This window comes from Gymnogyps californianus, chromosome 1 (assembly GCF_018139145.2).
Source record: "Gymnogyps californianus isolate 813 chromosome 1, ASM1813914v2, whole genome shotgun sequence".
Lineage (NCBI taxonomy): Eukaryota > Metazoa > Chordata > Aves > Accipitriformes > Cathartidae > Gymnogyps > Gymnogyps californianus.
Genome location: NC_059471.1, coordinates 9,468,716 through 9,483,737, shown reverse-complemented (window position 1 = coordinate 9,483,737; position 15,022 = coordinate 9,468,716). Strand labels below are relative to the sequence as shown.

At 41.3% G+C, this 15,022-nt stretch overlaps 1 protein-coding gene across 2 annotated transcripts in view; it reads left to right on the top strand.

The window, feature by feature from the left end:
• Positions 1 to 12,323, top strand: part of NOX4 (NADPH oxidase 4) — a 108,732-nt gene extending 96,409 nt beyond the window's left edge. The window contains exons 14-18 of one of the 2 annotated variants that reach the window (XM_050911024.1): positions 1,519 to 1,638; positions 4,120 to 4,228; positions 4,810 to 4,878; positions 6,952 to 7,052; positions 12,123 to 12,323. In XM_050911024.1, coding sequence (XP_050766981.1) covers positions 1,519 to 1,638; positions 4,120 to 4,228; positions 4,810 to 4,878; positions 6,952 to 7,052; positions 12,123 to 12,243 — 520 coding nt within the window. In that variant the 3' untranslated portion in view covers positions 12,244 to 12,323. The remainder of the gene's footprint in view (positions 1 to 1,518; positions 1,639 to 4,119; positions 4,229 to 4,809; positions 4,879 to 6,951; positions 7,053 to 12,122) is intronic. The other variant, XM_050911032.1, reaches the window with a different exon arrangement.
• The last annotated feature ends 2,699 nt before the right edge of the window (positions 12,324 to 15,022 follow it).

The window sequence follows — 15,022 nt, the reverse complement described above, 5'->3', positions numbered from 1 at the left end:
CAGCAATAGCAAAGGTCTGGAAGATATTTCCTAGAAAGGACCATATTGGCCAAAGACACCCAGACAAGATGTTGTCTTAACTGGTAAGATGCCAAGGGTCAGACCACAAAGAAATGAGATCAGACCGAGATCTTAAGTTATGGCTAAGATCCAGCCCTCAAAAGGAAAGAATCAGATGAGGGTTGGAAGACTTTGTCTGGGAAAAGAGACGTCTCCTCTGCCTTTAATTCTCTGGCTGATGTTATAAAGGAGAAGCTTATGCCCTTTCATTAGATGTAGAGTATGCATAGCTTAGTTGCGTCATAGTACCAGTATGTGTGTATAAAACTAATATATGTTGGAGCTTTTTTGTGGACTCAGGCCAAAGGTTGATCTCAGTCAGCCTAGCTGTGAGCAAATACCTAGTCACTGAGCTGCTGAACGCAGTGCTGGTCCCACCACACTTTGCTGTATTCACCAGTTACCTAAAATGTGGTGATCCAGTGAGCCACTCATACACAGAATGGACCTTGACCAAATGTACTGTTCAAGTTCTCATTGTAATAGTTTCTAAAGGTGAATCTATTACTGAAGTAAGGTATGCAGTTGGTATTCCGTAGGTAGAATAGGGGGTATGTGAATCTTATTAGAGATCTTACAGCCCGTAAATTCTGAGGTATCTATGGATGACCTTGGTCAGACTTTCAGCAGTGTAGGAAAGATTTGGAGGTCAAACTTCTGAAGATGCCTAAAAGCCCATTTTTAAATTACAGTCAACTGACTTTCCAGCAGTATCTGAAATATTCAGAATGGGTTGGAAATGGGACTCAGTCTCCTAAACAATCTTTAAATACAGGTGGACAAAACTGTTATAATAATGAGAGGCATGAGTCAAAGGGGTACAACTCAGTGATTTTTCTCCCTCTTCAGATATCCTCTATGATTGGGATAGATCACATTCCCAAGGGTCTGGACGTGAAGTGAAGGAGTAGACAGATGTTAATTTGTTCCTTTTGCATTTTGCAGGATGGATATGTGTCACCTCTTATTTATTCCCTGGAGGCTCTTGAAAAGGATTATGAGAAGCCAGGAAAAACAGATTGTTTTAACCCTTTGTCCATCTCAGCTGTTTCTGATGTTCAAGAGATGAACTTCCTAGGCAGGCCTAGCGAAACTCTTTTTCTTCCTGCGTACGACCCACCAAGTTGTTATTGTTTCCAGTGCAGCACTTTCTTTGCCCTCTAATACCAGACACAAAGGGCAGTCATAATTTAGTCACCTCCACTTGTTTGATTAAAAAATAGCTTGCCTAATCATGGAATGTGCCAAGAGATTTTATATAATAGTCTTTCATACCACTTGTACATTTGTTTCTCTCCTCATAAAGCTTTCCAGGAAAAAGATTTTCACCTTCTGCATCCCAAGACTAATAAAAAATTGAAACAAATTCTTATAGGGTTTTAATTCCAGCTCGCTTTTCTTTTCCTCTCTCTGATTTTAGCAGCTTTCTCTAAAAGTGTTCTTTTTGGTTTTTTGCAGGCTGTATGTGGATGGACCTTTTGGAAGTCCCTTTGAGGAATCCCTGAACTACGAGGTCAGCCTCTGTGTGGCTGGAGGTATTGGAGTTACACCATTTGCATCAGTACTCAACACACTGCTGTAAGTGAGCTTAAGCCTTTAAAGCCATTTCCTCCCAATTTAGCATAGTAGTGCATGTCAGAAAGACTTTCAGAGTATTTAAAAACTTCCAATAGCATAACATAAGTGAATGATTCCTTGGAGAGACGTAGAGGACTGGGATGTCCCCTGAAGAGCATAAATCATCTCATACAGGCTTTGTAACCCAAAGAGTTGTGGCAGAGTTGTGCCAGTAATGCACCTGAACTGGGACAGTGTCACTAGCCTTGATATGCTGCCACCAGCCTAGCCTGTGATTAGTGTAGTCAAAGCCCTTCAGCTAGACTTGTTCCCCTGGTCCCACCTTAGATGAGGCTATGGACTGTGATAGTGAGTTTTTGAGAGTCAGGAAGTTGTGACAATCTTTCTGCTGGAAATGCAGGGCCAGCTCTCCTGGTCTGTTTGACTTCTGTAAATGTGTAAGCTTAAGGTTTTAAAGGAAAGGGGTCAACTTGGATTCAGATAGCATTGGGATGTTCAACTCCATTTGAAAAGTTTAAATTTTAGGTATGCCTTTTTCTTTTCTGCTTTTTTCTTGTTTCTCTCTCTTTTTTTTTTTCTTTTTAATTTAAAGCCTTTGACATTCTATTCAGACCAAACCTTTCACCTCTTGTTTCTCTGTCACATTGGCAACATGGTTCCCACCAAATCTTATGCTGTGTGAAACAGGCTTGCCTTTGTGATTGCTATTGATTTTTTTTTTTTTTTTTTTTTTTTGCTAGAGTATTGGCTAAGAGCTCCACTCACAGGTTAAGCACCTCTGTTTCATAGGCACTGTATAAAAAGCCAACCAAAGCAGCAAACCTTCCCTGAAGTGTTGAAAGGCTAGCTGGCTCTGGGAGGGTTTTACAATGCACAACTGAAGCATTTGTTCTAAGACGAACATGCCAATGGCCAGCTCTAACTCCAAAGTGAAGTTAAAGCCTGGAATTTAGATGCTGTGCACGTTCTTCTGTCCTTGATCTGGGCTGGACCTGAGAGTGCCGAGTGCTTCTGAAAATTCTCAGCCCTGCCTGTCTCATAGTGCTACAGCCCTCCAAGAGCATCTTGGGCTCCCTCATTTTCTTTTCCTGAGAGTGTATTGATCATCCTCTCAAAAAGAGGGTACATTTTTGCTGAAAGCCTGGGGCCCAGGTGGGTAAGATGACCATTTTCCTCATGATGGATTATCCTTGACAGTGTTTAGCAAAAATGTCACAGATCATAATGATGGGCCAGCAGCAGGTTAATGAGATGTTTGCCTCTACTAGTGTGTTATCAGAGGCTGTAGAAACTTGCACAGACATTGCCGTAGAAGGTTAGTGTCCAAAAGCTTTTGCAATGTCCATTTATCTGGATAAAGCCATAAATTGACTTCCAAGCAGCCAATCCCATAACCTGCCTTTGTAGCCAATATCTTCCCCTTGTGTACTTTACAATATACAGAGGAATCATTCTGTGATTCTGGGAAAAAGTAACAGTCTTAGCCTGCTTCCCTTCTCAGTATTTAAACATCAACGAAGCACTGGTTTAGTGGATGATCTGCCTGTTGTCTTTGCCCTGGCTTAGAAGCAGAAGTTGGCAAGTGTAAACATGCAAACTGCCTTACGATGCCAGCGCTGCAGAGCAGCGGGGCCAGTCCTATTGTGTCAAGGGCATGCAGGTCTGGGGGAGATCAGAAGCCTGTCAACGTAACCATTTGGTTTCTGCTCAGTTGTGTTCCTGTTGTGTGTACACAATTTAATTCCTGCTCCTGCCCTTCCCTCCACTTAACTGTTGAACCTTATGCCCTATTTTTAAGAAAATATAACTTACATTAAGGAAAGCTAGTGGCTTTCATGTAGAAGGGTCTGTAAATAATGGCTGTTATTATGGGCAGTGGTAACATAGAAACACACAAGAAGTGTTATATACATGTGGATTTGGTTGTAATGGGGGATTGCACCTTTATTGCATAATATATCCTGCTGGAGGTAGACCCAAGCATATGTGTCTGAGGTGCTATTTTAAATCTATGCTTGACTTGTTTCATGAAGTCTTGCAGTCCAGCCTCTTTGTCCAGCTGCAATGTTTCATCATCGAGAGTGGTGTTTTGTTACTGAACTACAGCATTTCAATACAAAATGCCTTACATTTTTCTCTTCTTTTATCCTTAGAATGTCTGCTTTGCTTTGAAATAAAAGTTTGATGATGATGTTTGAATCCATATTTGCTGCCCAAATCATCTGTATAGCTGACAACTTCCTAATGCAGAAACAGTATCTGTGAAGGGTGTTAGCTCTGTGCTAGAGATTTAATATTCTCGGGATCATCCTAATAGGCTGTGTTGGTCATTTCAGTGTCTGATGTCTCATAGGATGAAGAACAACTTAGCAGTTAGCTTCTAATGGAAATTCATGTTTCCAATAATGACTATAAAGCATTTTAATTAATGTTTCCTTTTCAAATTATAATTTTCAACTACCCAAACATTTTATTTTCAAGTGACGGCTGGAAATGCTACAAGCTCAGAAGACTCTACTTCATTTGGGTGTGCAGGGACATTGAGTCTTTCCGCTGGTTTGCAGATCTGCTCTGTATGTTGCATAACAAGGTAAAGGGTGTTGCTTGGAGGTATATTGACAACTTAATAAATGCAAGGTATGTCCACACCATGCAACTGGCATGCTATAGAGAAAGGCAGCCTTGCTCAAAACAAGTGAGCTCCAGCAGTACTTCTGCTTGGGCTACCTGACCCAGACTCCATTTATTCTTGGAGCTGCACAAAACAGTTTGAGTATGTCACCAGTATTTCATTGCACAGTGTTGCCATGTACCAATAGTCTGGACACTTATCTCTGAAATTTATGAGATGGAAGGAGAGCATGCAGGTTGGGGAGTCTGAGTGGCCTTTAGCCATTTGGCTAGTAGACAGATCGAGAAGGGAGGGGGTTTTACAATTTCAAGTGGATTTTAAGAGCAGTGTAGCTTCCTGAAATAATATTTTGTACACAGCATGATGTGCAACATTCTGGAGTTCACAAAGGGGTGCTGTGCAAGTGTGTCTTCTTCATTAAAAAGCTTACTTCACTGATGCTGAAACCTATGTCCCTCAGCATAGTAGGCACAAGTGACTTTATGCTTACATTAAGAGGAGGGATATTATTTCACTAGCTGTTTTTATCATCCTCCCAGCTTTGGCAGGAGAATCGACCAGACTATATAAATATCCAGCTGTACCTCAGTCAGACAGATGGAATACAGGTATGTGGCTAAATGCTGTTTGTAAACAGAACTAGACCTTGGGGTAGTAGACAATGCAAACTGTCAGTCAAAGGCAAAAGGGAATTACTGCAGATGGTAAAAACAGGAAATGAGGCCATAAACTCAAGTGACTGATTCATTACTAGGGCAAAAGAGCAAGTCCATCCCCACAGCATTAAGAGAGTCTAGTCTAGTAGCCTCAACTTGATTAGATGTGGGCAGAAATCCATATCTTCCTTTTCTAGGAAAGAGGTCCTTCCAGGCCAGGCCACGGACCAGACAGCTGGCTGTGTTTGGTGGGAAATCTGCATCATTTCTGGGCTAAGAATCAAAACAGAATAGTTCTAGGAGCTTGCAAGCTCAAATCTTGTTTTCAAATAAATATTTTGAGAGAAACTAGCTATTTTTAAAAGCTTTGGATTTCTTTGCCTCAAATACAAACAAAAGTTACAAACTTCTTCATGTATGAGACTGGAAATGATACTGAACTGTCGATTGTCATGTATTACCAACCCCAAAGCTGGGCTAATTCCCCAACTCTTGGCATCTCCCATAGCTATTTACACTTGTGATCTTCATTTTACATTATTTAGCACATGAGCCTAGGCCTGATTCTTTACCCTGCTGCGTCTGGAAGCTTTCCATTGACTGCAGCAGGCCCAGAACCAAGCCTAACAATTACTACAAAACATGAAATGCAGTGAGAAACCATGCCCAAAGGATTTTGATCTGTCTGGTATCAGGTGGAGATAGCATGACATTCACAGCTCTGGTAGGAGCACTATCCAATAGTCTAAATGATGTGATAGCTACAGTAGTTATGAACAGTGCTCCACAGATTTAATGCCTGGACAACGTACATCGATTGAAATGGGGTGCTTGAAAATGCCTAATGGATAAAACTGGTATGTAATTGTTAGGTTAAAATTAAAACCCGAAGCAGGACTGCATTGCAATGACACAGCAAAATTGTAATAAGAGACAATTCAAAGCAAGTTTTCTAATATTGTGTATCAAGCATCTACTGAATTTATTCAAGTCAACTTTGTTTTAAGTCTTTCTTTAAAGTCACTTTTCTTTTGTGGCTATTGAACAAAACTGTCATGAACCATAATGCTGCTCATGATTTCTCAAGGGGGAGTTAAACTCAACTCTCCATTGCCATACAGCTTATGTGTTCCCTGATGTTAGTCCAAAGTGCTGACTGCTACCAAAATTAGGGCAGTTTCGCTTCATGCTCCCTTTGCTCAGAAGTGGCATGCCTGTGTGACAACAGGGAGCCATGCCCATCCTTCAGCAAACGCCTCTTGAATATAAAAGGCCAATGGAGGATGAGTCAGCCAAGACTCTGTGTTTGCGTTGGGATGAGCAATGTTTCAGGTTGTTCAGCAGTGGAGTGAATGTGGGAGCCTCGATAAGATGTAACTTCTCTCTGCCTTTCTATTGCATTAGGACAGAAAACCAAGGAAGGGTAATGCCCTGCAATGGAAGGGTATTTGACCTTATCAAAACGCTGGTGAGCTAGCATTGCTGGAATGGGTCGGGTTCCATCCGGCGAGCACTTTTGGCTGCTTTCTGCTGTTACAGCAGCTCAAAACAGCTGGCAAACTACTCTCAGGGAGAAGTGTAAGATTTCCCTTGTTACTTTTTCAGGCCTAGTCATCTTAGTAGTTACTTATACAAAGTTAAAAAAACGACTTCAGACAGAAATATGATTTTTGCATCAGCAGTGTTTTTTCCAGCTTAGCATTAAAAGCCAATGAGGGAATGAATAATAGGAGCGTAGTTACTGTTTTATGGCTTAAATAAATTGATTTAAAAGTAATGGGGAGATTAATAAGCAGCTGCATGAAGAACAATGTATAATGAACACCAAGGAGAGCCATTGAAGCGGCAGTGAGCAGAGGTATTGGTGCATGAAATGGCTGCAGTTTTAATCACAACTGTCTGATGCTTGTGCTCAGGTTTTACACCTCAGCGATATGGTAAGTCAGCCAATGTCAGAAATGGGAGCCCTGGGTGATATGAGGCAATTTGCAAATCAGGCAGAATGGAATTTTTTGTTTCTTGCAGAAAATAATTGGTGAAAAATATCAAGCTTTAAACTCAAGGCTTTTGATTGGACGACCCCGGTGGAAACTCCTTTTTGATGAAATAGCAAAGTGTAACAGGCGGTAAGTACCAGTCCGCTTGAAGGATGCCACAATTTGAAGGCTGGGGATATTATCTGTTTCTAGCTATGTTTGTATGGAAATATTTTTGGGTTTTATCTTAGAGTGTAATGTTTAAGCTACTGATGTTGAAATTAGCTAACATTTTGCTGTGAGAGATAGCCTGTACAAACTGAAACATTTTTTTTTTTTACACTCAGAACAGTTCATCTTTTCGTGCAGCTAGGATGGTCAGTGGCCCAGAAAATAAAAGTAATAGATTTCCATCTCACTGCACAGAGATTGCATATGTTTTTGTCCGTGGCAATATCTTGCTTGCAACATATGCTGGTTTTATATATAAAGTTGCATTTTTAAAAATTGTTGACTTCGCCTATGATTTCCATGATTTATAATGCTGGTTTACAAACAAAATGCAGAAGGCAGAATCTGACTGTCCTGCATTGTTTTTATTCAGAGGATATATTGTCTTTGGAGATTCCTGGCACTTTTTTATTCTTTGTTGAGACCTGGCAATGCCTTTTTCCTGTGCTAGGCAAACATATTATGGTCTGAAACAAGACAGTTGTAAACCGGAGAAGACATGCAATTAGACTATGGAATGTCTTTGTCCAGATCCAGCTTTGTTGGTTGAGTATTTTACCCCTCACTGGCAGTTTTCTGCCTCAAGAGCTGATCTGGTAGAAGGGATTATGTGAATCTTCCCTAATCCACTTCTGGCAAAGTTGGTGGGGTGGGAGCAAACCACCCTCAGTAGCTGTTGATAGTAATCTGGGTGCACCAGGTTGAGAGGTCCTCTCATGATCACCTGAAGAACTTCCCCTCAATAACTTTTTGTCCTCTGTTGCACTTGCAAAGTGAACATCTGTCCATGGCTTATTGACTCTTCTCTTCTGAGGCTGGATATGACTAGGGGACACTGAGCCCTGGCTCTTGAGAAATATTTAGTACCAGCGTGTATCACTGTTGGCAGTGTAAGCTGCTGACAATATGTAGCTTGGATTCAGGTCCTAGAGGATGTTGTGGACAGGGTCCCTTGCCAGGATGCCCCAAAGGCTGCTACAGAGGGACATCCCTAGTAGGATTCTCACACTGTGGAAACAAGTATCACTTAGAGAAGGGTTTTGTAGTAAAGAACCATGGGAAAGAAAGGGAAATAGAGAGGTCAGAGAAGCAAGTTGACTGGTTGGCTCGGAGTCCTCTGCGTAGAGGACTGTTGACCTTTTATGCTCCATTCTAATGTCTTTTTTGTTTAACTGTGTGAATGCAGTTTTAAATGATGAAAATGATGAGGTTTCTGCCACTTCCCTGCAAGGCTGTAAGTGCACATAATATAGATGAAGCTATTAGTGGTAGTCATACTTGCTTTTTCTTGTGTGCTTTCCATCGCATTACTTCTAATTAGACTTCAGGTACCATTTCCTCTGCATTTTCACATCAGGTCTTTAAATTGAGCCACCATTCCCAAGGAAGGTGTCTTTTAGTACTTAAATAATGTTCTGACTCCTTTGATTATCCTGCAGCTTGCTAAGATGTAGGCTTCCTCACCCTTTATCACCCCTTTATCAGGGTTTATAGATACAGGTCTGTATCTATAGACGTAGTTACATGTAACATGATAGACAGTAGTGCAACCTGTAACTCAGCTATCCCACAGAAACTTACCTGTTGTAGGTAAATATTCTCCCTTTTTCCCTGGATGAGACAGGAACTTCAGTTTTTCTCTGTCCAATTTTCTGGCCTCCTACTAACTTTATTTCAGTTCTTATTTCTCCATAACTTTCCACCTAAATGACCCTGCTGCAATACGGAGACTAAAGAAAAACCAAAAAAACCCCAAAACAGGGCAACCAAGTTGTTTCTAACATCTGGTGCCAGTGTTCAGGCTTTCACATGTATTTGCAGTCATCCCCTTGGGCTTGTTTATGGGCAGCCAAGATATTTTCCACTTTTTATCTTGTGATTTTAGTAAAAGCTGTGCATAAATAAACATGCAGCTGGCAAACGTCTCATCAGTTTAGCCATCTGATTGGTTTGTGGTTTGTGAATTGTTGCTGTTATTGCTGTTTGCGTCCCAAATAAGCAAAGTGCATTTGTAAGTGTCTGAGCTTTGCCAGACCTTCAGAGCGTGACATGGGACAACCCAGCATCAGGTTCCCGATTCTTTCTTCTGGACTAAGAGGAGCAGACGCATGCCATCTACTGTTGATATTTTATATGACACCCGCAGTCCCAACGATGTGCATTGGGACAGTTTATATAATAAATTACTGGTCTTGTTTTTCATGCTTGCTTTATGGGGATGGAGCAGCAGCCTTGTTGCTGTTCAGTTGTGTCCTGGATGAAAAGCTTACACCATTCCTTGGCTACCACACTTTCTCAATTTGGCTGAGGTCAAATGGCCGCGTGCTTTTTTCCAGATGGAGACTGACCTAGAAAAAGACATGAATATCTGTAGGAGAGAAAGGCATGGAGCACCATGATATGTTTCTCATGCACTGTAAAGGAGAAACCTCTCTCTAGGAAAGAATATGGTATTTAAAACTGGAGCATTTCAAGTCCTGACTCTGTCCTCTCTAGGTTGCAAAGTATTTCACCTCTCCCTCACCTCCCACTGTTCATAAAATGGATGTAAGAATACGTGCTGACCTACTCATCCCATAGGAACACTGAGGAGTTATTTGCTTAGTGCTCTGAATGACTAAAATCCTATATTAATGTTTATAATACAAAGAATGGCCTACAACATAGTTTCCCTAATTGTAAACATGTTAATGGTATTTATAAAGATTTTCAGACATAGAACTACCTAGCTGCCTGTTTTCATCTGAGCAACAAAGTGAGCCATTGACCCAAACAAGTGATGCGCAATTCAAGCCCATCAGCTCAGAGTAGTAGTGTGCTGCTCTGTGTAGTAGCTGCTTTCAGCTGCCTGCCTGCTTGTGTCACAGCAACCGGGCAGGAGCCAAGCGAGGCAGGGAGGAAAGTATCTGCAAGCAGAGAAGCGGGGGGCATAGGTGGGAGAGGACGTGGGGCGTGAACTGTGGGAGGTAAGTGGTACGTGGAGGGATGTCCAGAGTAGATGCTGATGGTGGGTATCCTGGGAAGGAAGTTTGAGAGCCTCTGGCTCACCGCATGGGGCAGTGGCTCAGCTGGGTTTCAGGAGACCTTCTTAGCCACAGGTCTCTTGTGCGACCTTAGGCAAATCATTTAATCTTTCTGTGATTCTGTTTACTAGCCAAAAATTCTGTGTACCTTGGAAGGATGTTGCTGGGATGGGAATACGTTAGCAGTAAGTGCTGCTTAGACATGTCTGTCTTTGGGGGCTATATATATGTAATGAAAGGGAGAGAGACAGACAGACCCTTTGGGTTTTATTTATCAGTTGTCTGTACTAATTAGACTAATGAAAAAAAACAACAACATTAATTTTCTCAATTAAATACACAGTAGAAGACAGATTCTTGCTGGCAGCTCATGCACCCTTTTTCTCCACTCTGCACAGATTAGAGGGTGTTCAGAGTCTGCAAGTGCTGAGGAATCTTATTTGAGAGCAACGAGCAATAGCGCTCTCATTATTTCTGCAAATCCAGCCAACACCCCTTGCCATTAAAAGGAGTACTGCCAGGACAGGAAAGTTTAATAGATATACATAAGGGTGAGAAAATTATGAGTTATGAATATTTGCCATGGATTGATGAGAGATGATGTAATTGAAGGCAATTAAAATCAGCATTGTAAGGTGCCTGCAGAAGGACACCGTTGCAGTTACTTGCGTAACTTTGCGATGCTTTTTGATGTTTGAGTCCTCAGTTGTACCAGGGCAGTGTTGCTGTGCACTGGTACAGCGTGGACTGCCGTGCTATTCGAGCTGCTGCCTAACATCACCACATACACTTGACAGTATGCGTCAAAGATTTCTTCTTATATGTGTTAGTTCCCTTCTCTCACCAAACACATACACAGGCAGCTTTAAACTGTGCATTTGATTATCCTGCATGTGCTAAAATATTTTATATTAAATAGTTACTGGATAAAATACTGAAACAGTCCTGGAGGCAGGGACCAGAACTCAAGTGTCCAGCCTCTTGGTGAGTGGTGTAGATCGCAATAGTTAAAGCCATGTTCCCTCTTGCACACTCTCTCTCCATCCCAGTATATCTTTAAGATCTTTCTCTGTAGTGGCACAATTTCAGCAAGAAGATGAAGATTTTTTTTTTTTCATGATATAGAAGAGACAGCACCGCATCCTCTTTCCCTGCTCCTTCCTTTGCCTTCTCCTCATCTTTCAAAAAAAGGGAAATGATGAATATCATGAATGGCTCAGTCCCGCTGTTGTGGATGTGCCCTGTTCTGATGCTGGCTACTGTTCTGAGCCCTTAGATGCTGTATGACCGTGAGTCTGGCTTACAGCCTGTGTTTAAGGTGACCAGAGAAGAAGGAGCTGTTGTCGGTGGAGTGGTGTGAAAAAGTCAGGTTAACTAATGAACTCGGGCTGATAGCTGTGGATGATGAACAAGGATCATATTCTGTGTTTGGCTTTTTACAAGACTTTCTGATACAGCTGTTGAAGGAAAGATTGCATGCTAATGTGAAACTAAAGCAGTAAAATTATTCTACTGCTGCCAGAAATAATCAGGGGTTAGTAGTGCTCTGTTTTCATTAGTGTAACGAATCACCGTTAGTGACTAGATCTCCTGCTGGTGTAAATCATGAGTTACACTAATGCAGTCATTACAGTGAGACATGTTTTTAACAGGAAAAGTGATTAATCGTGGAAAAAATTGGAGTGGGAAGTAGTAGTTTTTAATCACTTGGTGTCTTGAGACTAAGATAAGGCACTTTTTTCTGAGTTGTCTTAGTCAAATAAGTAATAGGGCTTGTTGTGGGGATACTTGGGAGAGATCTAGTGACTTCAGTAATACTACATGATCTAGTGAGCTGTTCTCACCTTAAAATCTATGCATAGTTGGTTTATGTATAATACAGTATGGCCAGAATCCAATTCTGTCTATCGTTAGAAGTTACTGTTTATTTGCAATGTCATAACTTTTTTTCTTTTTTTTTTAACAGGAAGACCATTGGAGTTTTCTGTTGTGGACCAAACAAAATCTCTAAGATACTTCATAAACTGAGCAACAGCAGCAACTCTCATGGGACAAGGTTTGAGTATAATAAAGAATCCTTCAGCTGAAAGTCTCTTGGACTAGCAAGACTCTCTGGAAGATAAAAATGCAATTTTTCGTTTGTACAACTTAAAAGTTCAGCTGTGGTTTAAACAGACAGAAACGTACCAAAGAATAGCACAGATTTTCTTATTTATGATTATTTAAGACTTTGGAAAATGATGGATGCAGCAGTATACCAACAAATAATAAGTGCTTATGCTCAAACCCAAATGCGCTTGCACAATATTTGTGGCAGCGGTGATTCTTTGGAGTTGTTTCTGTTAATTAAAAAGTACAGAAGCTGAGGAGAGACACAGTTGCTTTAAAAGCTGATGGAAGAAGAATCTGTGGAACATTTGAACTTCTTCCACTTCAGTCCTCTGAAGCTGGATCAGTAAACCAAATCCCAGGTTAATCCAAATGACAGAACATTACAAAGACTATTGCTTTTGTTGGTATACCAATCTCATGGCTTTGGGGTGGAAACACTCTATATTAAAGATTTTATACATTGCAGAATTGGGATTCTGTATTTAAAATATAGAGTGTTACTCTCGCTAGTCTTCTTCTGTAATGGATGTGAATATTCCCACCCTGAATGGAAGAGAGGGTGGAATATGGGGAAAGATGTAGGTTAACCTATGGAAAAGTGAGCACAACTGTGTAGCACCTGTGGGCAGACTCTGCCGTGATGTAAATCACAGCCTTTTGGCAAGCAAACAGCTGTAAATGGAGAACTCTCTATCTTGCATCGATTCAGCATTCAGTGAGTTTGCAAAATAAGCGTGATTTATGCAGCCAGAAGGATGGAGCAAGAAAAGCGATTAACGGGAGCAGACAGGATATGATGTTTTATTATACCACGCACTCAGCGTGGAAGTTGCACTCACTCTGCGCTCACATGCCCTGAATGTCAAATACTTCAAGCATTCAGATGCTCTCACTCATTATTTTACAACACAGCAGGTTGAAATCCAATTTTAGAGGTCCCAGAGTATGTTTGGTTGACTGCGATCCTTTGAGTACCTTCCCTGGAGTCACACTTGTTTGCACTGATGTCACTGAAAGCAGGATCAGGCCAGATCTACAGCAGAGTAAGAACGAAGCCCTCATTACTGTGGCTTTTTGCATCATGTGTGCAGATAGAAACCTTGCAGGAGCTGCAGTATGGTTTCAGTATGTTCCAAAGGGAAGGACCTGAAACATCCAGATTTAAGCTCTCCTTCCCTTCTCCTTCCCGCAGCTGTTTTCCACTCTGCTCGTAGTTGCCATGGAAGGGCTAGAGGTTGAAACAGGCACTTTATAACTTTCTGATTCTGAGCAGCACCTTTTTTTTCCTCCATCCAATAGGCGATCCAACTTCCTTTATTTCTTCTTTACCCCCTTTTCCTTATTTTGCTGAGAAGAGGGCATTTAAGCAGGAGTCAGACACTTAGCTGGCATAAATAGGCATCATTCTAGTGCATCTTAATAGAGCAGCATCACTTTACACATGCTGAAAACGTGCCCCTTAACCTCCAGCAGAAGCTTGGGAGCAATACCCCATAGTGTTTGCAGCACACACAGGCGTAAGATGGCTTGGCATCTCTCGTGCCTGTAGTTCACCTGTATTTAGCACAGTGCATTTGATTTGGTTTACATCTTTCCAGTGAAGACCTTTTTTGTTTTAGAAGGAAAAACACTAATTTTCAGCTCGCAACACAAACTCTGTACAGGGGTCTACAAGTATCAGTATCAGTGTTCAGAGGGAAGCATTTTTCTAGTAGGTGGTATATAGGCATGTTGTATGTGTAACTAGTGAAAACGAGTTTGGTGTTTGCCTTGGCAGCTTCTGCTCAGGAGTTGCCCTCCGTGGAGCAGCAGGGTGGCGGTGCAGCAGCGAAGCCACATGGGGACATGTTCCTCAGTGTCTGGACCTTGCACTGAAGTTTTAGCTCTGGCTCTGCCCAGTTTGAAATTCAGGGGGGAAGGAAAGAACCAGAGATGGACATATTCCTACTGACGAGAATTCTCAAAGTAGCCTAGAGGAGAGAAGCCAAAATAGAAATGCAGTGTGAGATGGGAGCCTACATTGCAGCTACTGATGTTAATTTTTTTTTTTTTGAGGCTGGAAGGATCATTATTTTCCCATTGGATCTCATCCATCCATCACCGTAAAACTGGAGGTATGCAGCAAAGGATTAGATCCTTTTTAATCATTAAGATTTATTTCTAATACTGCCTGCATGGATTTTATAATAAACATAACACTGATGGCAAAATGCGTAGATATTGGGTATTGCTGATACTGCAGGCTTTTTACTTTGCTGGCAGTTAGCTTAAAGCATGATTGAAATCATGCATCTATTAACCACAATGAGGCAGCGATCTTTTTCCTCTTGTTTTAGGATCTAGTACCTAATGGTTTTTAAATATGGTTTAGAGTCATCTAATCACAATGTTGTTTGTGGTTTCACATCTCCTCTCTGATAGATATTGGTTCCATTACCATATAATGAGCAGCTAGTTTTGTAGTTAGCTCTGTGCTAAAACAGATTATATTTTCTGGCTCAGCTCCTATATAGGTAGCACTTTATAATTAAAATAGTAATACTAGTACTGTGCTCTTGTTCTGCATTGTAGCAGGAGCTGACGTTGCATGTAGGCATGTTAAATGCCTGTTGTTACATTAGGCAGTGCTGTGAGAGCAAGATATAAGCAGAGCCAGGGTCTCCTCTTTCTGCCTTTGTCCTGTACCAACCTCAGCTGACCCACTTGTAAAACAGGCTTGGGACTGTCTACCTTTCTGGAGTGTTGTGAGGCTTA